This window comes from Archocentrus centrarchus, chromosome 7 (genome assembly GCF_007364275.1).
Source record: "Archocentrus centrarchus isolate MPI-CPG fArcCen1 chromosome 7, fArcCen1, whole genome shotgun sequence".
Classification (NCBI taxonomy): domain Eukaryota; kingdom Metazoa; phylum Chordata; class Actinopteri; order Cichliformes; family Cichlidae; genus Archocentrus; species Archocentrus centrarchus.
The window spans coordinates 2,610,959-2,634,919 of NC_044352.1; the positions used below are offsets into that span (position 1 = coordinate 2,610,959).

At 42.5% G+C, this 23,961-nt stretch overlaps 1 protein-coding gene across 1 annotated transcript; it reads right to left on the reverse strand.

Moving 5' to 3' along the window:
* Positions 1–1,166: 1,166 nt before the first annotated feature.
* LOC115783689 (neural cell adhesion molecule L1-like) lies at positions 1,167–22,050 on the reverse strand. Its single transcript, XM_030734635.1, has 17 exons — positions 21,902–22,050; positions 20,778–20,897; positions 19,879–20,051; positions 16,851–16,973; positions 15,910–16,080; positions 13,263–13,368; positions 11,940–12,124; positions 11,184–11,315; positions 10,666–10,809; positions 10,467–10,578; positions 10,139–10,299; positions 8,247–8,397; positions 5,940–6,067; positions 5,688–5,789; positions 2,546–2,752; positions 2,111–2,224; positions 1,167–1,915 (listed from the first exon to the last, which is right to left on the reverse strand). The coding sequence occupies exons 1-17, from the start codon at positions 22,048–22,050 to the stop codon at positions 1,800–1,802; spliced, it is 2,394 nt and encodes a 797-aa protein (XP_030590495.1). The 3' UTR covers positions 1,167–1,799.
* Positions 22,051–23,961: the final 1,911 nt, after the last annotated feature.

Genomic DNA, 23,961 nt, shown 5'->3' on the forward strand with positions numbered 1-23,961 from the left:
CACACAGCTGTTACAGTGTGCGTCATGTTTATTCTACCTGACAGTTTCAGCTTATTTACAGTGTTTTGTCAGATGGTGTTTGGTCTGCTCAGTTTAACAGGAGCCGCAGCCTTCCAACTGCCAGTCGTAGCATCCTAGAAGTAATAAATGCATGAATTAGCTTTTCAGCATCACTCTGAGAAAGGATGTTTCTGATTTTAGAAATATTGCATAAATGCAAAATAGCAGTCCTACATATTTGTTTAATATGTGCATTGAAGGACATATCCTGGTCAAAAATGACTCCAAGATTTCTCACAGTGTTACTGGAGGCCAAAGTAATGCCATCCAGAGTAAGTATCTGGTTTGACACCATGTTTCTAAGATTTGTGGGGCCGAGTACAAGAACTTCAGTTTGATCTGAATTTAGAAGCAGGAAATTAGAGGTCATCCAGGCCTTAATGTCTTTAAGACATTCCTGCAGTTTAATTAATTGATGTGTGTCATCTGGCTTCATTGATAGATAAATAATAATCTGCACAACAATGAAAATGTATCCAATGCTTTCTAATAATACTGCCTAAGGGAAGCATGTATAGTATAGATAAAACTGGTCCTAGCACAGAACCCTGTGGAACTCCATAATTAACTTTAGTGTGTGAAGAAGATTCTTCATTTACATGAACAAATTGGAGTCTATTAGATAAATATGATTCACTTCGTCTAATTCAGCAGGATGGTTTGTGTTTTGAGGTGAACAAAGCACGAGTCACATTTATTCCCCAAACATTTCCATCATTGATCATCATTAAATCACTGGTCTTACTGGCTGCATGTGAAGATAATTAACTGTTTGGGATCATTTAGAAAATCTGGTAGTGAGAAATGTTGGAAAAGCCAGAGTCAGACTTTCTTGTAAAAAATACTGAAAAGTAACAAGTTTCTCTGTGAGCAGAGAGACTCCGTAACAGCTGGTCTTCATTTAAACAAGAGACACCATTAACCAGTTAAGTTTGGAAGAAACAGAGACGTGGCTTCAGCTACAAGTATCAGCAGTTTATTAAAATAATTCAGTGAATTACAGGAGAAAGTACGAGATGTACATAACACTTAATGACATTTATAAAGAAAATCAGGCTGGACCTAAAGTTTTTTTTATCTCACATCACAAGTATTAATGTGTCAACAGTTTAATGATTAAAAAAAGCAGGGCATGTAACCAGCAGCAAAAAGCCTGTTAAAAATCTACATGAAGCTATGCCCTCCTCAGAGGATGCACCTTTCATACACACAGACATGCCCGAGGAATAAACCTGTGTTTAAGCCTGCAAGTTTAAAAAGGGTCCAGAGGAGGACAGTATCTTGGACATAACTCACTGTTTAGATCAAACCCAATTAAATCACAGCTCGGCAGGAGACAGCTCATAAATACACGCCATGTTATTTTAATTATAAAGTAAGTAAAAAATGTAAGTGATGAGCATGCATAAATGAGCTGACCTGGCATGCTTTTATCAGCCCTGCTGCACTTGAGCTGCAAACACTAAAGTGACAAAAACTGCAGTTCCTCTAATGTCCACTTGAGGCTCCCGCAGAAACAAACACATTCACAGCCTGATAGAAAAAACTGTTTTGGCCCCCTATATGCAATTTCCTCCTTTAAAACAAATCTTCAGGGGATGATTTTTTTTTAAACTCACCCTATTAAGTTGTATTAAAGTTTGCACAGTTATGGGTGTGGCTGCTATGAATTTTCAGCGTCTGTGAATAAACTGAAATCTTGAAGCACAGAAATCAAAGCCAGCTATGAGTCCAGAGTCTCAGGCGTGATGTGTAAGTGCAGAGTAGGTTTGTTCCAGGTCCCTGCTGGCTGGATCGAGGCTCTGGTAGGTTGAGTCTTCACATGCAGAACCTGGAGTACCTGTTAGTGGATGCTCTAAAAAACAACAACAAAAAAACAAAGGGAGATAAACCATCAGATGTGTTTTTGCCCCAAATTAAATGAAACATCTGTTTTACCTCTGTGAACCTCTCAGACATCAGTGTCTCTGCTGTGTGGAGTCTCCATGGCCTTTTGTTTTTGTTTTGTGACACATTGTGAACCTGCAGGTAACATCTTTAATGAGTATACCTCTGTATTTGCTGCCCTGGCGCCATTGGAGGATAATAGGTATCAGAACCAAGATGGTGATGATGATGATGCTGCAGATGATTCGTATCAGCCAACTTGTTATGGAGAGCCTACCTGAGAGAAGAGAGGGTGGTTCATTAAAAGTAATATGAATATGATAAGTGCTGCTGGACTTCACCTGTTTAACTCTACTCACTGCAGTCACAGAAAGAGAAACGAGGTAAAGCATGAAAATAAGAATGCACTCAACACAACAACAATTGTAAATTTTAAATTGTGACCCTGAAAAGGAAGAAAATGGATAATTCACCCACTGAGAGAAACATCACACACTGCAGTGATAGGCTCGTCTTTACCAGCAAAAACATCTTAACTCTTAACAACAATGAATGGTGAATTATTCGTGTAGTTTTAAGAGGAGACATTGGTCGTTACCAGCAGGTGACATGCTGTGGTGGTCTGAGGGGATGCTGGGGCTGCTCTGGCCTGCTTCATTGATGGCGATGACACTGAATTGGTAGGTGCTGTGCAGACGGAGGGTCAGCTCCACGTGGTTGAAGTTGCCGGGCACTCTCTTCAGTTCCTCCCACTTCCACTTCGTTTCCTCCACATGGGACTCCCTCTGAGCCACTATGATGAACTCTGGAAGGAGACAGGTATGATATGGTTCATGATTTTCTTTTTTCAGTGACTTTAAGCATGTATATAAGCACTGATTTCACATAAGTGAAACTTTATTGGTTATCTCAATAGTTTCTGAACACTGTGAAACCTGTAAATAAAAAAAGAAGAATGATTTAAAATCATGGCCTTAAACTCCAGCAACAGTAGCAGTAGTCTAGCTCATTGGGTTGAGCAAGAAACCCATACACCAAAAGCAGATGTGGCAAAAGTACTGACATTCTGCACTTAAGTAGAAGTACAAGTAGTTGTGTTAAAAATTATTTGGTAAAAGTGGAAGTACTAGTTCAACTTCTTTAAGTAAAAGTAAAAAAGTACAGGCTCTGACATGTACTCAAAGTAAGAAAGCAAAAGTAGTTCTTTGGAGGGTGTTTCTACCTGCTATTTTTCTGTAAAGCTAACTGAACCTCATTATATATTATTGTAATAATGTAAAATAATACATGAGAATACAAATGTCCATAAAAATTATGAACAGAATCGGTGAGTTTGCAGCCCTGGCGGAGTCCAATACCCACAGGAAACGAATCCAACTTATTACCGGCTATAAGGACCAAGCTCTCACTGCGGTTGTACAGAGACTGAATGGCCCGCAACAACGGGCCAGACACCCCATACTCTCGCAGGACCTCCCAAAGGATACCCCGAGGGACACTGTCGAATGCCTTCTCCAAGTCCACAAAACACATGTAGACTGGTTGGGCAAACTCCCACGCACACTCAAATATCCTTGAGAGGATAAAGAGCTGGTCCAGCGTTCCGCGTCCAGGACAAAAACCGCATTGTTCCTCCTGGATCCGAGGTTCGACTAACGGACGGACCCTCCTTTCCAGCACCCTGGCATAGACCTTACTGGGGAGGCTGAGGAGTGTGATCCCCAAAAGTTGGAGCACACCCTCCGGTCCCCCTTCTTAAAGATGGGGACCACCACCCCGGTCTGCCAATCCAATGGCACTGCCCCAGATCTCAACGCGATGTTGCAGAGGCGTGTCAACCAAGACAGCCCTACAACATCCAGAGCCTTCAGGAACTCAGGGCGAATCTCGTCCACCCCAGGGGCCCTGCCACCAAGGAGTTGTTTAACTGCCTCAGTGACTTCACCCCCAGTGATGGTCAAGTCATCGCCCTCGTCCCCAGACTCTGCTTCCACTACAGAAGGCGTGTCAGTGGGATTCAGGAGGTCCTCGAAGTATTCCTTCCACCGTCCGACTATAGCCTCAGTTGAAGTCAGCAGCACCCCACCCGCACTATAAACCATGTGAGTGGAGCACTGCTTTCCCCTCCTGAGTCGCCTGACGGTTTGCCAGAATCGCTTCTTTTTCCATAGCCTAACCGAACTCCTCCCACACCCGGGTTTTTGCTTCAGCCACTGCCCGAGCTGCATTCTGCTTGGCCTGCCGATACCTGTCAGCTGCCTCTGGAGTCCCACAGGCTAACCAAGCCCGATAGGACTCTTTCTTCAGCTTGATGGCTCCCTTCACCTCCGGGGACCACCATCTGGTTCGGGGGTTACCACCACGACAGGCACCAACCACCTTGCAGCCACAGCTCTGAGCAGCAGCCTCAACAATGGAGGTGCGGAACATGGTCCATTTGGAGTCAATGTCCTCAGCCTCCCTCGGAATGCTGTCGAAGTTCTGCCGGAGGTGGGAGTTGAAGATCTCCCGGACTGGGGCTTCTGCCAGGCATTCCCAGCACACCCTCACAATACGTTTAGGTGTGCCAGGTCTGTCCAGCATCTTCCCCCGCCACCTGATCCAACTCACCACCAGGTGGTGATCAGTTGACAGCTCAGCTCCTCTCTTCCCCCGAGTGTCCAGAACATACGGCCGCAGATCTGATGATACGATTACAAAATCGATCATCGACCTGCGACCTAGTGTGTCCTGGTGCCATGTGCACTTATGGACATCCTTATGTTCGAACATGGTGTTCGTTATGGACAAACTGTGGTTTGCACAGAAGTCCAATAACAAAACACCATTCGGGTTCAGATCGGGCAGGCCGTTCCTCCCAATCACACCCCTCCAGGTCTCACTGTCATTGCCCACATGAGCGCTGAAGTCTCCCAGCAAGACTATGGAGTCACCAGATGGAGCACTCTCCAGCACCCCGCCCAGCAACTCCAAAAAGGGTGGGTACTCATTCGGCGCATAAGCGCAAACAACAGTCAGGACCCGTTCCCCAGCCCGAAGGCGCAGGGAAACTACCCTCTCGTTCACTGGTGAAAACTCTGACGTACAGGCAGCAAGCCGGGGGGATACAAGAATACCCACCCCAGCTCGCCGCCTCTCACCAAGGGCAACTCCAGACTGGAACAGAGTCCAGCCCTTTTCCAGGAGACTGGTTCCAGAGCCCAGGCCATGCATTGAGGTGAGCCCAACTATATCTAGCTGGTATCTCTCAACCTCACGCACTAGCTCAGGCTCCTTCCCCACCAGAGAGGTGACATTCCATGTCCACTGGGACAATAGCCAGTTTTGATAGCCGGGGATCGGTTTGCTAGGGGCTCCGCCCTCGGCCACCACCCAGCACACGCTGCACCCGACCCCTACGACACCTCCTGCGGGTGGTGGGCCTACAGGACCAAAGAGTATGCAGAGTTTGCAGCTCTTTTCCTGAAGGACTATGCAGTTCCTGCACAGCAGGTGTTGCTTAAAGTCTTATACCAATACAAGGTAAACCTTGCTTAACCTACTTGACAAAATTAAGTTCACTTTACTTGGATTTTATATTTCATGTAAAGAAATAAGTAAGTACTTTAAACACAGAACAATCTTGCTTGATCAACATAAATAAATTATGCAAATAGTTGTCTTAATTTTATTATGTAGACAGGGCAGGATATTTTTATCAGTTTGTGACCTGAATTCAAATTCGCATGTGTGCGTTGTACCTGTTATGGGGCTGTTGTTAGAGCGTCCTGGAATCCAGTTCAGAGTGAGATTAGGACCCTCAATATTAGACAGCGACAGATAATTGGGAGGATCCGGGGGCACTGAGGGTCCAACCAAAAACAATGAGAGCCCCACACAAACTGTCATACAGTCTGCACAATACATACACACACACACACACACACACACACACACACACACACACACACACACACACACACACACACACACACACACACACACACACACACCTATGACAGCGATGGAGCCTTGGGCGTTCGCGTAGTCCAGATCAGTGATGACCTCACAGGTATATTCAGAGGAGTCATTTAATTGGATGTCCACCACTTTCAGCGTGCTGTTCTCAAAGATCGTGTACCTACACACAGACACACAAGGACATGTGTACAACCCCAATTAGATTTACCATTTCATAAAAAAATATCTGCTCAATTTGAATTAAGTGAAAACAACAGATCTCAAAAAAGCTGGGACGGACTCAACAAACGACTGGAAGAGAAAGTGGTGCTAAAAAAAAACGCTGGGTAAACATTTTGCATTTAATCGGGTTCAGTGGCAGCAGGTCAGTGACATTACTGGGTATAAAAAACATCTTAGAGAGGCAGAGATTCTCAGAAGTAAAGAAGGGCAGATGTTCACAGTGTCTGTGAGCACAGCTCAGCGTGCCATCCACAGACGCAGGCTGAAATTCCATCATGCAAAGAAGAAGCCATCTGTGAACATGATCCAGAAACAGCGTAGTCTTCTCTGAACTGTTCTGAGGTCAGACGAATTGAATTTTTTTTTTTTTTTTTTTTGGGGGGGGGGTCTTCTGGACTAAAGAGCAGAGGGACCATCCGGATTGTTATCAGCACTCATCCTGCATCTCTGATGAAATGGGGGGGTCCATCATTGGAACTGGCAGCTGGCACATCTGGAAAGGCTCCATCAGTGCTGAAAAATATATCCAGATTTCAGAGTAGCATGTGCTTCCATCCAGATGTTGTCTTCTTCAGGGAAGGCCTTCATATTTCAGCAGGATTATGCTAGCTGTGCAGCTATTCTAGCAGCACAGCTTTGTAGCAGAAGAGTCCGGGTGCTGAACTGACCTGCAGTCAAGATCTTTGACCAGCTGAGAACACCTGGAGCATCAGGAACCCAAAAACAGGACAAAGCAGCCCCAGGACTGCTGAGCAGCTAGAATCCCCTATCAGACAGAACGGGGCAACATTCCTCTCCCAAAAGTCCAGCAGCTGCTCTCCTCAGTTCCCAGACATTTATAGACTGTTGTTAAGAGAAGAGGGGATGCTGCACAGTGGAAAAAAATGGTCCTGTCCCAGGTGTTAAGACGTGTTACAGTCATTAAATTTAAAATGAGATAATTTTTTCTTAAAATGGTGCTTTTTCTCAGTTTAAACATTTTACTTGTTTTCTATTGTGAATAAAATATGGTTTATGAGATTTGCAGATCACTGCATTCTGTTTTTGGTTACAACCTATTTAGAACAAATGTTTCTGTAAATATGGTTGTAACAAGGAGCCATAGCAAACAGCTGAACAACACTAGTACATGTGATCCTACTGTTGGTGACACCCAAAAGTTACTGTAAAAAAACCCAAAAAACTCTGAAATAAGTTCTCTAAAATATTCTACACTGTTTAAGAAATGTTGCATATCAAAGTCTGGTATTTGACTTAAGGAGAATGTGTCATTTGGTTATTTTATGGTCACATTGTAACTCTACAATATTAATGGCCACCCAAGTATGTTTTGCATTTTTTTAATTCAGAGAACACAACTGTATCCATGACTGAGTCACACATGGACAACCCCTCACTTTTATTTTGAGAGTTCAGTTAAGGTGATGCCATCCAGAGTAAGTTATATTAGTCTCTGCCCATATACAGTACGCAGTAGCATACTGGGATAGTGGAGAGAGAAGGAGATTCAATCTGGCAGTGACCGAGCAGCACTTATGGACTAGAGCTGGTGGGCAAACCTGGGAAAGCAATCCCAAAAAGTGTGCTATATGAATAAAGTCCCACAGTAAAACGTACATTATGTCACTGCATTGTTGGGGGAATTTCACTACAACAGACTTTGTTGCAGAATTACAGACATAGTCCCCTATTTTCAGAGGCTTAACTAACAATTGTTGAAGGATTGATCTTAATACTTGGATGAAAATGATTTGCAGTCAAAAACTGCCTGAAGTCTGGAACCCACGGACATCACCAAATGCTGTGTTTCCCCTCTTGAGATGCTCTCTCAGGCCTTTACTGCAGCCAGCTTCAGTTGCTGCTTGTTTGTGGGTCTCTGCTTTCGTTTTTCTCTCCAGTCACTGAAAAGCTGCTCTGCTGGGCTGAGATCAGGTGACTGACTCACCCACTGAACAACATTTCTTTGCCTTGAGAAACTCAGTGGTTGCTTTTGGTTGCTCTGTGAAGCACTGTCCAATCAGTTTTTCAGCATTTGACTGGATCTGAACATTGGTGTTAGTGTCCTCAGAATGTAATATTGCTGTGGACAGAAACATAGCAAGTGTGTGTTTGTTTACTTGTCATCCTGTGATAGTTTGTGGCTGCCTTGCTTCCAGGCTACCCTGTGGCTGCGCAGCCGAGGATCTACGTAGAAACGACAGTCCAGGAGAACGGTGGTACCTCGGAGAGCGCGGAGGTCCTGGGGACCCTCCAATATCACAGTTCGATCTGAAGAAAACAGAGAAAAACAGGACAGAAGGGTTTTTATATGTTCATTTATTCATGAAGCTTTTCTGTAAAGGATGTAAAGCTGTGCTGTAATTTTGCCAACTTCTTCTTTTAAAAAACTATTAATTTTTAATGCTACCCACACAGCATGACACAAGCACTGGTTTTGACAACTGCAGTCAGAGGTCGGGGGAACAGAAACATTTAAGCTTATGTATAAACTCACAGGCCAAAAAGCACATTAATCCCTCCCAAAGTAACATAAAAACAGCAGAAATTTCACATGCATTTTCCACAAATGACAATAAGGTCAGGAAGTAGAAATGTTATCTTTCCCAGCATACCCCTGTGCCATCAAAACGAAAATGTGCCTATTTTTAATCAATAGAGTGTAAAATGATAGTAAATGTTTGCATCTAAATATCAGTTCATAAGGAAAATGTTTACTGCATAAATAAAGTTAGGCTTTAGGTCACGAGATACAGCTATAACTTCAACATAAAGTGGAGCTCTTACAGTCCAACTTTAAATTGAGGGTGTAAACATGTACATGTAGAGTAATGTGGAGGGACCGACTGCCTACCGTCTGGGCCACTGTTTGCCCCATCTCACACTTTTGATTGAAAAGGGCATTATTTTTACTATCCTCAGCATTAAATCAGTTTATATCATGTCTCACAAACTTACGTTTTTCGTGTCTGCTGGTGACTGAGAGTCTCATTCCTTCCCAGCACAGTCTTATGGCTCCTTTAATTTATTTTTTGGTTTATATTTGCTGCCCTTAGAACAGCTTACAGACAGTTTAAACATTAGATGCAAACTATTCACAGATGATGTTTTTTTTTCTTTCAAATCTATGGGATTTATAGATTATCTCAGCTGCTAGGCAGCTATTTTTAAGTATCAGCTGTAGTTGTGGGCTGTTCCTATCACTGTGGAGGGTTATGCCTGATCACTCTGTCTCTGCATTAATATAAATATTGTGTAATTATTACTGTATTTTTTTAAACAATTATTTAAACTGTGACTGTAATGAAGATGCTTTTAAAGCAGTTTTAGAAACAGCATTTCTGGGAATTCCAGGTGATGATTTGATGAGGTTTTTTTGGGTTTATTTAATTTTTGGGGGTGGCAGCCAGATCTCTCTGTTGTGTTACTCTTGTTTTTTCTTTTCCTCAAAACAGGACAAAGCACACAACAAAAATGAAAGTACATATCACCGCAAACACTAAATAAAACCAAACCCAAACAAAAGCAGCAAACACCAACTTCAATAAAAATCACTAAAACATATTTAAACAAACTTTCCAATATCCAAGTAAAAAATAACTAAAAACACACACACACACACACACACACACACACACACACACACACACACACACACACACACACACACACACACACACACACACACACACACACACACCTTTCAACTTTGTAAATAACTCAAAAACCTCCACAAACAATTCTGCTGAGCAGTCTGCATATGAACTGCCTTTAGCCACAAGCTCTTCTCTCACAGCTGACACGTGTTTTCTGTGTGTGTCTGTAACGGTCCAACCACAAACAAATGTGTGTGTGTGTGTGTGTGTGTGTGTGTGTGTGTGTGTGTGTGTGTGTGTGTGTGTGTGTGTGTGTGTGTGTGTGTGTGTCTTTGTTTCTGAACATCTTAAAATGTAGCACATTCAGGCCGTCGTCACTGTGCAAAACATTAAATTGCTTGGCACAGAAAACTCACTGAAGACGTGCAGCTCAGCAGTGATGAAGGTGTCGGTGTTTCCTGTAGAGCAGGTGTACACGCCGCTGTCCTCGCCGCTGACGCCGGACAGTTTGAGTGTCCCGTTGATCTCCAAGGAGACACGAGGGTTTGACAGCAGAGGAACCATGTCCTCACGCTCCCTGGAGACCACACACACACACACACACACACACACACACACACACACACACACACACACACACACACACATTAGTGCTACTCCAACAGTAGAATACAGGAACTTAATTAAAACTCAATTAGAGGTTGCATAATAGAGACACTAATGTAATTAGGATTATTGTATTACCATATGATGTGAGGTTGTGGCGAGCCAAAAGATTCACAGTGAAGCGCAATGTCTCCGCCCTCAACAGCCTCATAGATGACCCTATCAGAGGACAGGCTCTGAGGGGGGAGCTCTGAGAGAGGGACACCATCATTAACCAATTACAGATCAGACAGAATAAAGAGTGTAAAGGGGAATGTGAGGCCGACATGAAACATACCGATGACATAGACGTAGGCGTTGAGGAGGATGGAGCCGTGCACGTTAGTGGCTTCACACTGATACACGGCGGTGTCTCCAATGTTAACGTCTCTCAGTATCATCGATCCGCTTGTTACGGTGCGCCGAGGTTCTTCATCCACTTCTATGGGGGGGGTTAAGGTGGAGTATAGGTCAGTAATTTGACACAAAAACGTTTAACAGATAAATGATGGTCAAGTGAAAGAAGCAGCAGCTGTTCCAGGCGCCTCCCTCACTTCCTCTACCGCCTCCTCTGTTTTACATGTTTTACAGTTCTTTCCCTCCATTTCTTAGTTTCCTCCCTTTTCTTTCTACTTTCCCTTCCTTCTTTTTTAACTCTCATTCCCTTCTATTATTTCTCTTGTTTCACTGGAGGTGGGTATGGGTCAGGAGGTACAGTCAGTGGGTTGTGCAGTCTGCTGGTAGGAGTTACAGTGACACGATTCTTTTGATGGCAACCCTCCAAAAAACAATACCAAACAAACTGACTTACTGTACCTGTAATTAGCACACTGTTGATTCTCCAGGTGATGGTGGGCTTCGGGGTGCCTTCGGCCTGACAGTCCAGCTTCACAGTTTCTCCCGGTGCGTACATCAGGCTCTGGGGCTTCTTCACCCAGTAAGGAGCCGCTAGAAGAAGAAACAAAAAAAAAAATCTTAAAATTCTCTTTTACTTTGCACGTAATCGTTAATGACGCAACAGAGCAGACGTATAAAAAGCAGCCAGTAATCAATTACATGCTTTTGAATCAGCAGCAACACAAAGGAGGTCAGATAAGAACAAATGGGAATCCTACGAGACAATAATTAACACATCCAGCTCTACAGAACAAAACAGGTGATGTTGACTCAGGAGAAATGCGTCGTACTTAAAGGACTTTTGTTAGCACTGGTTTGACTCCATCACTGAGCCACACTAGTTTTAATCTTAGCAGCTAAACTCACATTTTCCTGCCATGCCAGAAAATGCAAAAATGCTGCTTCATCTGTCGTTGGTCTGTGTTTTGGTGGAGCACCCCTTTAAAGGTGAGAAAAGAATGTTCAAATCTGTTAAAACCTTTATAGCTTCTCATGTAAAGAGGTTGTATATTCAGTCAAATGTTTCCTGTTCAACGTAAGCATCAGTAATCAAGGACCCACAGTCAGCTCTGAAAGAGGATTCCTCTTTTTATTCCTCTCCTTTTGAGTTTATACAAACTAACGTTCTTCACATTCAGCAGAGCGTCACAAGCTGCGCTCAGCTCAGCGGCCTACCTTCCACAGTGACCGTGAAGGAGCGTGTGGCGAAGCCGTGGATGTTGGAGGCGTTGCATTCGTACTCGCCGTCGTCATCCTGAGTGATGCTGTCGAAGTGAAGCCAGCGGTCAATGTTAGTGACCTGACCAGTCGTGTTTTCCAGGATACCATCCTTCTTCTGCCATTCCACCTTCGGAGTGGGTCTGCAGAGACAGAAAAATATGAAAAGAACAGAAAGAAAGATGTGACTGAGACAGAACTGAGCACAGAGATAGAGGTGATAAACAGAAGATCAAACACAGGAGGAAATAAGAGCTGAATGAACAGATAGGGTAGGATAGGATTGTCGGGGTCCCAAACCTGGAGCCAGGTCCAGGATAGGAGCTCCAGTGGTTAGCTTGTGGGACCTGGCTGGGACTAGCCTGAAAGAGCCACATGAATCCACTCCTGTGGGCCAACCAGCTGTAGGAGGAGCTGCAGAAGTTTGGTGTATTGTGGATTAGGTGATGGCCAGGGGAAGAGGCTCAGGCAGCACTATCTTCAGCTGATCAAACTGGCTATTATGGCATGGATCGTCACCTCTGGTGGAGAAAGAGCCTGAGCTAAATGGTGAAGTTGAGAGATGTTAATTAAATATTGTCGGGCTCACCTCAACTTACAACTTAGGTTCGGTAACCAAGGAGTTACCCTTGATGAATGCAGCAGGCCGGGGTGGTTATTCTTGTATGACTGTTGCCTGCATGTTCAGTGCTTGTACGTTGAGGTTTTCTTCAGTACACTAGAGGGTTGTTTTCCTGGGCCTTCTAGTCAGGGAACGAGTCCTGACTCACAGCTGTGGCTATGCACCAAACAATAATTCAGGGTACCCAGCATTCTTGGAGACAGCGTAACCCTATCATCAGATCTGTGGCCATATGTCTTGAAGCCTCAGGTTAAGGCAGCAACCGAGCCATCAATTACCAAATCCAGAAGAAGTGACATCCTTCCTGTGAGAGGCTAGGAACAGTGAGTCTGAATGGTCCATGTTCTGCACCTCTATTGCTGAGGTAGTTGTATGAAGTTGTGGCCATAAGGTGGTTGGTGCCTCTCTACACCTCTTTTGGTTGACCAAAGAGGTGAAGGAGCCTCCTGAGCTTGGTTAGCTTACGGGACTCTGGCAGCTAACAGATAGCAGCAGGCTAATCAAACTGCAAAAACTTGGGCGTTCCCAGTCGTTAGAGCTGGAGGAGGTGGCCAAAATATCACTGTTCAAACACGGGTGGAAAAGCACACACATACACTGTGTGAAGTTGACATCAATGCTGAGCATGCAGGCACACACGCACACACACACATGCTTACAGGCCTTTGGGTATACATTCAAGTGTGAACTTGTGACCCCTCAGCACCATCACACTGGAGTTGGCAGGATGGAAGAAGTCGGGTTCACCGCCATGAAAAACATCCCCTAGGAGAGGGGAAACAAAAGAGATCAGTACACATCATCTTGTAAAAGAATGCACAGAAAAGTGTGAAGTATAGCTTTCTGTAAACGAACTCAGTGAATCTTTATTAAATGACCTGCTGTAGGCACCAAACATGATTTCCAGTGAGATAATGCTTTGTGTTTTTATCAACAGACTGTTCCTCTGTATATTGTTGGCACACACATCACATGAGTGTAACTGAAGGAAGTGTTTCAATTAATGAATGAGGAAAAACACTGAATGGCCACTTTGTTAATTACACCTGTTCAACTGCTCATTGAGCCAAATATTCAATCAGCCAATCACATGGGAGAATTCATCCTTCATTCAGCTGCATAATGACTGAAACTAGCACCACTGTCTAACAATGTCTAACATTGCCTACTATACTTGCCACCACACTTAGCCTGACATGCATTTCCTGATAAAAATTCCAGTGGCTTTCAGTACATTACTGTTTGTCATTTTACTACACACTCAGTCTCTTGCTCCTGAGCCGGTAGGAGCTCAGGAGCAAGGGCAGGATGATGCTCTCGCCCTGGAACACTGTCTTAGGTATTAAATGCTGTTTTTGAAGAACTGGCTGAGCTGAAGCACAAACCAACAAAATACACCGATGTCTTAGCCATCTCTGACCATGATGTCTTGATACCAGGCTACAATGTATTTTGTCAGGATAGAGCCTCCAGGGGAGGTGGTGTAGCTATGTATGTCAAAGACCATCTGCATTGCACTGTTGCTCTTTCTAAGTCAGTCCCCAAACAGTTTGAATTACTGGCGGTAAAGCTTAAACAGTTTCTTTCTCACTGTCTGCTACAGAACACCCTCTGCCCCAGCTCCTTCACCAACCGCCCTTAGTGAACTCCTAGCTCCATTTATCACCTGTGAATTTCTTCTTTTGAGTGATCTAAATTGGGATATGATCAACCCCCCAGACACAGTTCAGCAGCAATTTGATGCTCTAAACCTTTCCCAAATTATAACTGAGCCTACCAGACCCAACCTCTAATCTCCCTCATCCGCCACACTGACAGATCTCATTCTCACTAATACCCCATCTAACTACAAATCTGGAGTTTTCAGCCAAATGAGTGATCACTGTGCTATTGAATGTTTACACTCTGGATGCTCTGCTACAAGACCACCAGTGATTGTGACAAAGCGCTCTCTGAAGAAACGTAACATGCAGGCCTTTCTTCAAGATGTTGCAGCAGTGCCTTGGGACACAATCAATTCTATCCATTCCCGAGATGATGCCTGGTCCTATCTTAAGAATACATTCAGTCAGTCATTCAGAACCAGCAACCCTCCTGCTGCAAGACAAACACCTACCCACTGCGCCACTGCCATTGGCACACCCCCAAGATTAGCTCTGCCAATGGCACAGCTTTGGAGTACGTTAAATCTTACAAATACCTAGGCATCTGGCTGGATTCATCTCTGTCCTTCACCACACACATCAACAATCTTGAGACAAAAGTCAAAGCCAGACTAGCTTTCCTCTTCCGCAATAAAACCTCCTTCACTCACGCTGCCAAGCACACTCTTGTCAACATGGCAATACTCCCAATTCTGGACTATGGTGACATCATCTACAAAATGGCATCAAGCACTGCTCTCAGAAAACTGGACACTCAGCCATCCACTTTTCCATTACTGCGCCTTTCCACACTCATCACTGTGACCTTTATAAACTGGTGGGCTGGCCCTCCCTTCACACCCAGCGGCTCCATCACTGGTTTCACTTCATCTAAAAGACAATCCTGTTTGTTGTTTGTTTTTTTGTGTTTTTTCTTCATTGAAAATTAAAAAAATAAATTTATAAAACTTAAAAAAAAAAAAAAGACAATCCTGGGCAGGACACCACCTTATCTGTCATCTCTTCTTCATGTAGCCCATAATAAATATCGCTCAAGGTCAAGTGAATACATTAAGCTCACCATTCCCAATACCGCTGCTGTTTTTGGCTGCAACTCCTTTCGCTTTGCAGCAGCAAATGACTGGAACACTTTACAAAGCTCCCTCAAACTTGCAACTTTAACATCTCCTCCATAAAATTCAACAGATTATAGTTGACTGTTGCTCATGCTGACCACCCCAGGTCACACTAATTTACATACCCACATACACTTTCTCTTATATGTACTCATACATGCGTACAATCACACAAACATGTTAATGTCCTCTCTCTCCCTTTACGCTAACTCTTCTCCTCATTCCTGTTTTTATCCAGTTGTCATCATTTACATGCATGCTCCATGTTAAATCTCTGATTTATTGATTGCTTTTGGTATGTTTGTATGTTTATATGTTTATATTTATGTGTACTGGACCTGATTCGATTGGGGCCTCTTGGCCAGGTCATGTTTGTAAATGAGAACTAGTTCTCAAACATTTTACCTGGTAAAATAAAGTTTAAAAAAAAAAAAAAAAAAGAGCCAAGAGCTCAGTTTCATGATCGTTAATGTGCAAACTGTCATGACTATTGATCCGTGGTATAGAGCCTGGCTGTGTGCGCTCACTCTGCTTGACAGTCAGGGACACGGAGGTGGCAGGGAGGATAGTCCTGGCCTCTTTGTACAGGGCGTGGCAGATGTAGTCCTCTCGGGAGTCGCGCATCTCGAGGTTCGCAAAGTACAAGTTCCCATCCAGGCCGATCATCACTCTTTCACTCCGTGTGATGTGCATCAACTCTGAGAAAATCAAGACCACAAAGAGCCACATTTTAGTTTAAGCAGGAGGAAAAAAAGAGATTAGGCAGAAAAATGAGTGGAAATGAAACATTACCCCACACTGTTAAAAAAAATCTCGTCAAATCATGGAAATATTCTGGGAGCTGGGACATCAGAAAAATGTACTTTAAAGGTTCAAGGTCCAATACTTTATTGCCATGTGAACATTATCCATAGGAATTTTCTCACGAACTGACAAGAAACACTCAGTGTGATACAATTTGATGATGACACACAATATTATTTACTGAACAAATCCTTGTGAAATTACAAACATTTTTTGTGTCATTATGCACCCAGTGCATCAGATTTCAGATATGCATTTACTTCAGTAAAACTAGAATTTAACAGTTTTTTAACTTTAAAATAAACATGACGTATTTGTGAAATTACGTTACTCTTGTGGCTGTATTTTTACAGTCCTTTTGTGTGGAAAAATAATGGATTTTTTGTGAAAACATGAAAAATCATGTTTATTCACAGGTCACTTTTTTCATGTTATTTTACATTAGACACAATAATTCACTGTCTATTTTGTGATTTTATTGATATTTCACATATTTCACAATAACAGGAAAATTCTGTAATATTTATAGAATATATTTCTGGGCTTTTTTTTTTTTTACAGTGAAAGTTCTGAGCTGCAATGTGGATGTAAACAAATCCAACAAGTTCCAGTGAATTTCCTGGCTGGACTGCCGGCCGGTAGTTTGGACAGAAAACAGACTCACTCATGTTCATCCAGTGGATGCTCGGAGGAGTGGAACTCCCTGGAGGGTTGCAGGACAGGATGATGCTCTCTCCCTGGAACGCTGTCTTACGTATTAAACGCTGTTTTAGAAGAACTGGCCGAGCTGAAGCACAAACCAACAAAATACAAGTTAAGACTTCAACACGCAACATCTGCAGCATCTGGACATCTTTCCCAATAAATTAAATCACAGCATAGTTTTTTTTCCCCCACTTAAATCTTTTAATTAAAGTTTCGCATTTACGTAATTTATACATTAACAGAAACCCTGTACAAACATGTAAAAACAAGCACATGAACATTTTGCTTATGTCCTTTCCTCATTTGTATGTTAACCATTTGTCCCAGTCTTGTAAAAAGATTTCAGAGCATCCCATATTATAGCTGGGTCTGTTTCCCCATTGCAGTTATCTTCCAGATAGGTGTTTATTTCAACTTTAATATGGTTAGCCACTTCTCGGTTATTTAGAATTGCAGTATTCAGTCTCCATATTGTATTTCTGCTTTCAGAATCCAGCCGAATCCTGAGATGGACAGTGCTGTGATCAGACACATCAGCCACACCAGGATTACATCCTTGTATTCTGTGCCTGTTCTCCTTCTGAGTTAAAAAAAAAGGTCAATTCTTGAATAAACTGAATGAGTTACAGAGTAATGGCTATAATCTCTTTGAGGGGGGGTGTAGGTATCGCCACACGCCCAAAAACCCCATTTTCTCCACTGTGTTTTTAAACCATCTCTTTATGGGTTTCTTATGTTTCCTGTGACTATTCGTGTCCAAATTATGACCCATTATCAGGTTAAAGTCTCCTCCACATATACATATTCCTTACATTCTATTGACATAGTGTCCAATAAATATTTAAGGAATCCTTTATCACTTTCCGGTGGTGTGTAAACATTCACCAGTGTTATCTTTGTTAGTCCAATGGTTCCCCTTAATATTATATCTTTATCTCTGATTTATTTTTGACATTCAAAATTAACCACATTTGATATTAATATTGCTACTCCTCTTTTACAGGTATTTGTGTGTGAGCTCTGGAAATATATCCAAATCTCTTGAGCTTCTCATGCTCTGTCTTAGATAAACGTGTTTCTTGGAAGAAATATATCTGCGCTTTCTCCCTTTTTAACTTGGTTATGACCTCGGATCTCTTGACTGGGTTTCATTAACATTTAAAGATGTAAGTTTAAGCTCTTGTTTGGCAACCATTATTCTTAATTGTCTGGATCACATTGTTATTGTCTCCCCACTTCATCCAGCTTAAACATTTATCCAAGAACTTATAAACAAAACACAATTTAACTATATACAGAACCAGTGACTTCCAAGCAGAGATGCCAACCACCCACACCCTTTGTTGACTGTCTTGAGGGGGAAAAACTCTCGCGAAGAGAGAGCCTCCATCTAGCCATGAGATTCAACCCGTTAAGGGCTGATTTACCCATACTAGTACATTCAACTAAACTGCTGTCTGTCGAACACCACCCATCCTGTTACTCATATCAACCCTGAACCCCTCAAAAAGGTGTATTCTCACCCAGAAGTCTATAGGTCACCTCGATCCTTTTAGAGGCTGCTCCTCATGAGTTATATTCACCCTTAGCGGTTCTTTTGAAGCTGAAATTCCTGCAGTCATTCCCGGTGCATGTGGGAGTTTCTAGCAAGTTTCCACGTCGTGCTAATCATTGTTTGAATTCTTCTAGTGATTTTTGATTTCCGTGCATCAGGTTTTACACCTCATATCATCCTCTTCCTCAGTTTCATTTTTTTTATAGTCAATGATCTAAGGAACAAATAAGTGTGAACTTCATCCTATTCTTTTTTTGAGCATTTCTCTTGCGTGGTATATAGAAATACTGATATCTTTTGCTTTTTATGTCTACAATGTACCCTGTTATTATTTCACTTACATGTTTGAAATAAAACAATCAATTACTCAACCAATAGTTCACACAGCAGCCATTAAAGAAAAGTGATTTGTGTAACGTGTAGAGCTTCATATCTCGAGAACTTTTTCTTCTGCGAGTAAATCAAACTGGCTGGAGTCTGAACACGGTCGAGGGAAACACGGACTTCCCATCACTGCTGTGTGCTGCAGCCGAGCGCACTCAGTGACACGTGTGTTACTGTACGTGCGTCATGAAATCATGTGACACCTGGAAGGTGCAGAGATGTAGTGCAGAAGCCTCGTTCACGTGCACGCCCGGTGTACGTTGTCCAACTATAAAAAAGTGCTGAGATGTCTGAGAGAATTTAAATCATCTGTCTGACCGTCTCCACCTGCTCTCTCCTCCCTGGATCTCTTTTCTTTTTCATGCTTTCCTGCCCGCTCTCTCCCTTCCTTTATTCTCTGGTGAATTTTAATGTTACAGACGCACAGAGCTCTGCAACACCACAAATCATTTTCATGTAGTTTGTTTTTCTTTGTCTCTCAGATCTGTGATGGATGATACTGAAATGTCTGTGAAACAATGAATGGGACTCAGGTAGAGTTTAATTTAATATATACAGTATATAATGTTGTATATAATGCTGACTGTAATACCTAGCATTACATGGCATACAAACAGAAATGACCCCGTGCACATTTATGGACATGACATACTTACTAACTTCAGTATGCTGAGTGGCAAATGGGTCAGACTTAATAACAGTCTGTGCCAACGCAAAACCCTGTGTGCATCAAAAATACACTGCTGGGGTTGACCAAAGAGACGTGTTAGTTTTGTGGTTGAAAGCTGTGGTGAAAATTACTGTGATGATCCATGTGTGAAATTGCTGGGGACTGTGTGAGGTCCTGAGGACGGAGACTCAGATGGAGCGCAGGATTATAAACTGTTCCACTGCGTAAACCTGAGGAACAGCTGACCTGCACAGAAGAACTCTGAACATCCTGACTCCTCTGCACACTGAAGCTAGACAGTAACTGTGTCATGTCCATAAATGTTTCAGCATGTGTGAACATCATGGAAGACTGTTGACTCGCTGTTGTGTAACTTACGCTCAACAGTGACTTTCACAGTTTGTGTCATTGCAGTTCCCAGGGTGTTGGAGGCATAGCAGCAGAAGTGGCCTTCATACAATTCCAGGGAATTGCCTACTTCCCCAGCCTTTAATGTCCCAGATCCTACATGCTCCGACCCGAACAACTCTCCATCTTTCACCCAGCGGAAACTGGAGACAGACCAGGACAAAGACATCAGTGGTTGTACCAGTTTGAAGACTAATATGTAATACGTCGTAAGTGTGTGGCTTAAATTTTCCATGGCCGGATCAAATGAGGGCTTTTTTATTGGGTTATTTATGGCCACCTTGTGGTGCATAGCCCATAAATGTTGGATGTTCAGTTTGGGAACACAAAAGTACTCTGACAAGTTACTTTTCTCAGTAAGCAACACTGTAACAAGTTACTTTGAGTCCAAATAAACAGCTCAGACAAATCTAAAGGAATCCCCCTTACAGATGTTCCACATCACTCTCAGAGGAGGATATGATACGGACACATAATACTCCAGGACCAAATAAAAAAGTCTCTGCGCTAACTACAGCCACAGCCAGAGGCAAAAAGGGACTAAAGTGTGGCTTCACTCAGAACTTATTGCAGAGATTTTGAGCTTTGAGGTAAGGATCTTTTTTTGGAGGAGCAGCCAATGTGGCAGATTTGGATTGGGAAACAATTTGGCAGAGACTGATGGCAGTAATGTTGGAGCCGATGTTTCCAGAGGATAAATCAAATTTAGGAAATAATAAATAAGGGTCTGTGACGCCAACTCATCACATGTGGAGACTCCTCAAGTACCCAAAGTCCCGTTTATATACTAAGCATGTTTTAACAATGTGTAGGGACACACACACACACACACACACACACACACACACACACTGGTGGTGTATACATACGTGGGTGTTGGGTTACCAGTGGCCTCACAGTACAAACTGCTGTCCTCCTGAACAAAAATGGTATGTGATGTCGGCATCTGTGTCAGCACAGGAGGCTGTAACACTGAACACACACAGATACTAAAGTAATAATTTAATGTATTATAGTGTATCATTTTGTAGCATATGTACGCATGTTCCCTATATCCTATATCGAGTTATTATTAATGATAATATACAGAGTGTACTGGGGGTCAACTTTTTTTTTTTTTTTTGCCTCAAACTGACATCTTGAAATAAAATGGAAAATTAAACATGAAGCTCAATAAAGGAAAAAGTGAATAAACACTGGAATATCAATTATCAAATTTTACACTTTAAATGTATCAGAATATTATTATTGTATTACACTGAGTCATTTAATTTTTATTAAACCAGTTTTGTCCTCCATAAATCTTAATATTTACTGCTCCTTAAATTTAGTTTCATTTGAGAACGACTTCCTTTAAAGACAATAATACATGTTTTTGTAGTTCTGGCAAAGTCAGTATTTGTATTTGTGTGCAGGCAGAGAAATAAGATAGTGTTTATTTGTCACATGCGCAGTTATACACAGTACAATGCACAGTGAAATGCTCTGCTTTGTATAATCAAAACTGGGTGAACAGGTCTTCACTGTATGACTGCCCATCAGTCAGCGAGTGACGGCCTCCATCACATGGATGACGTCTCAGAGCCACAGCACACCTTCCTTCATCACAGGAACGAAGAAAGTCACTTCCTGTTGTGTAGTTTATGTGTGTGTCCACTGGAGGGCAGTGAAAGGAGAGCATTTGAAATACTTAGCCTACATTTAACATCCTGTCTTTGGAGCTTGAAGGAAGGATTTAAATCAGTTATCATTTTTGTAGACCTTGAACATGTGAACATTTAGAGTAATTTACGGTATTAAAATAAATAAATAGATAAACCACTTTTGAATTCAGCCTTCTGTTTGTTCTTTGCCACAGCATCACAGGTTTGTGGGTATTGTAGTATTTTAAACCCAGCACTCAGTGCCCATGAATTAATACTGGCTGCCAGAACATGTAAGTTTATAGAGTTACATTTTAGTCAGTGTGAGACTTCTGCTGTGAAAGAGTGACGACTCACATGTTTTGGGGATGTGGCGTTCTCCCTGAGCAAATGGAAATGTGAAGGAGAGGAAGGAGAGAGGGAGGAGGAGGAGGATGAGGGGGAGGGCAGGAGTGCACTGCCCTCTACAGTTCATCCACCGACACTGTGACACACACATCTCTCAATGTCCCGTCAAAGACACAAGATACCCACACACTCAACACATAAAGACACAAACAGTCACAAAGGCAGACACACACTCCAAGGACCTCCCAGAGGATCTGGAGAGCTGAGAGGGGTCAGCAGCAGTATGCTGCTGGGCGTTTCCTGCCGTCAAACTCCAGTTCTGAGAAAGACTTCCTTCTTGTTCGCTCTGTAAAGGTGGGGGTGAGGGTGGGGTGTCAAAGTTGACAATGACAGCAAAGGATGGATAAGAGGGGATAAGGGGAGGAATGAAGGAAAACATAAATAAAAACAAGGCAAATCCAAATGGGGGAAGTCTGACTTACCTAAACATAAAAATGTATTGTTGAAAATTAAGCCCTCTATTTCATTTCTCTTTGAAACATTGTTGTAATAATAAATGAGATGATGTCCATATGGTGTGTGAGCATTAAAGATGAAGAGGTCAGGCTTTTCTGATGTGAAATCACTGATGGGGTCTGTGGGTCTGAGCAGGGAGGCTCCACTTGTTCAAACCTTCTGCTTGTGAGGGAGAGCCAATCAGATCAAAGGAGGGTGACGCAAATAAGGAGGAGCCAGAATGGCTTTTTTGATTGAGGAGCTGGAAATCACGCAAAGCTAATCTAACAGATGTGCCGATAAACAACCTCTACTGCACTGCAACAGATCCTGCATGGGCCAAGACCTGTGCACTAACCTAATGACACACTGATCAGTGGATAAAAACATCAGTCAGCACTTATTACCATGGGCGTAGGAACCGGGGGGTTGGGGGGGGGGCACGTCCCCTCCAATATTGGAGACAGGCGCATTTGTCCCACCCAAAAAGTCTGGACACACTGTGCAGTTTAGGCAGCGTTTTTCTGACTTTGACGTACAGAAATTCACATCACAGTTTTTTCCTGAAAAAAACTGCAAATTTTCATCAGCTTGAAATTTTCTCATTTTTCCTGATTTTTTAAAAAAATTTTTTAGAAAAATATAATTTCATATTTAATTTCATGTGTTGAGGAAAACGTTGCTGTTTTCTGGCCATTCAAATTCATATGGCTGATTAAAGTATTTTCAGTTTTAGATGTTCAATAAAGGTTAGTCCTGTTCAGCCCGTCCTGTGATTGAGTTTGACACCCCTGCCTTAAACTCACTCAGCATAGCACGCCAACATTTTTAGTCTTTGCAGCTATTTTGTTTTCTTCTTTTCTTCTGCAGCAGTGTAGACTTGGTTATCAGTACGTGACTTTATTCCTCTGATAATGAAACACTTAACCACAAACAGCTTTAACTGCGATACTCCTGTGAACGCTGTCTACATGACAGCTTAGTCAACAGAAAAGGCATTTCTTTATGTTATGAGAGGTATTTTTTTGTCATGGGTTCCTGGAAAGAGGACTCAGAGGTATGACAGAGAAAAGTAAAACAGGAAATAATCAAAATACAAACACCAAGCAAGAAGACTATCATTAAATATGATAACAGAGAGGAACTAACAGGGGAACTAACCGACAGGCAGAGGGACACTCGGACAAATAGATACAATTACAAGTATGAATAAAATCAAAAACATGAAACAAAAAGTCAGGAAATACAACAGATTTATAATTCAGTTATTTATAAATGAGCTGAAGTTCAAACGACACTTATGAGGGATTTCTTGGCCCGCTCCATAAACTGTGTGTAAGAGTGAAATACATTTAAGCAGCCTTTCTGGCGTTTGTGGACACTTTTGGCTCATTACCAGAGCTACTTCCTGAATCATCTGTTACAGATGTTCCTCCAGTGAGAGTGCCACAGTGATCATCATCAGCCCAAACTCAACTGCTACTTATCTTTAACCACTGTTACCACGAGCACAGATCACATGTTCTTATATTCTTTCAGGAAGTGTCTGCATCTGATTGTGTTTCTG

What these genes read in the sequence shown, in the direction of transcription:
- LOC115783689 (XM_030734635.1), bottom strand. Translation starts at nt 22,050, where the DNA reads ATGTGTGTGTCACAGTGTCGGTGGATGAACTGTAGAGGGCAGTGCACT. An exon ending in ATCCCCAAAACATGTGAGTC is followed by an intron (nt 20,898 to 21,901) that starts GTCACTCTTTCA and finishes TTATTACTTTAG; the next exon opens with TATCTGTGTGTGTTCAGTGT. An exon ending in CCAGGGCAGCAAATACAGAG is followed by an intron (nt 1,916 to 2,110) that starts GTATACTCATTA and finishes GTTGTTTTTTAG; the next exon opens with AGCATCCACTAACAGGTACT.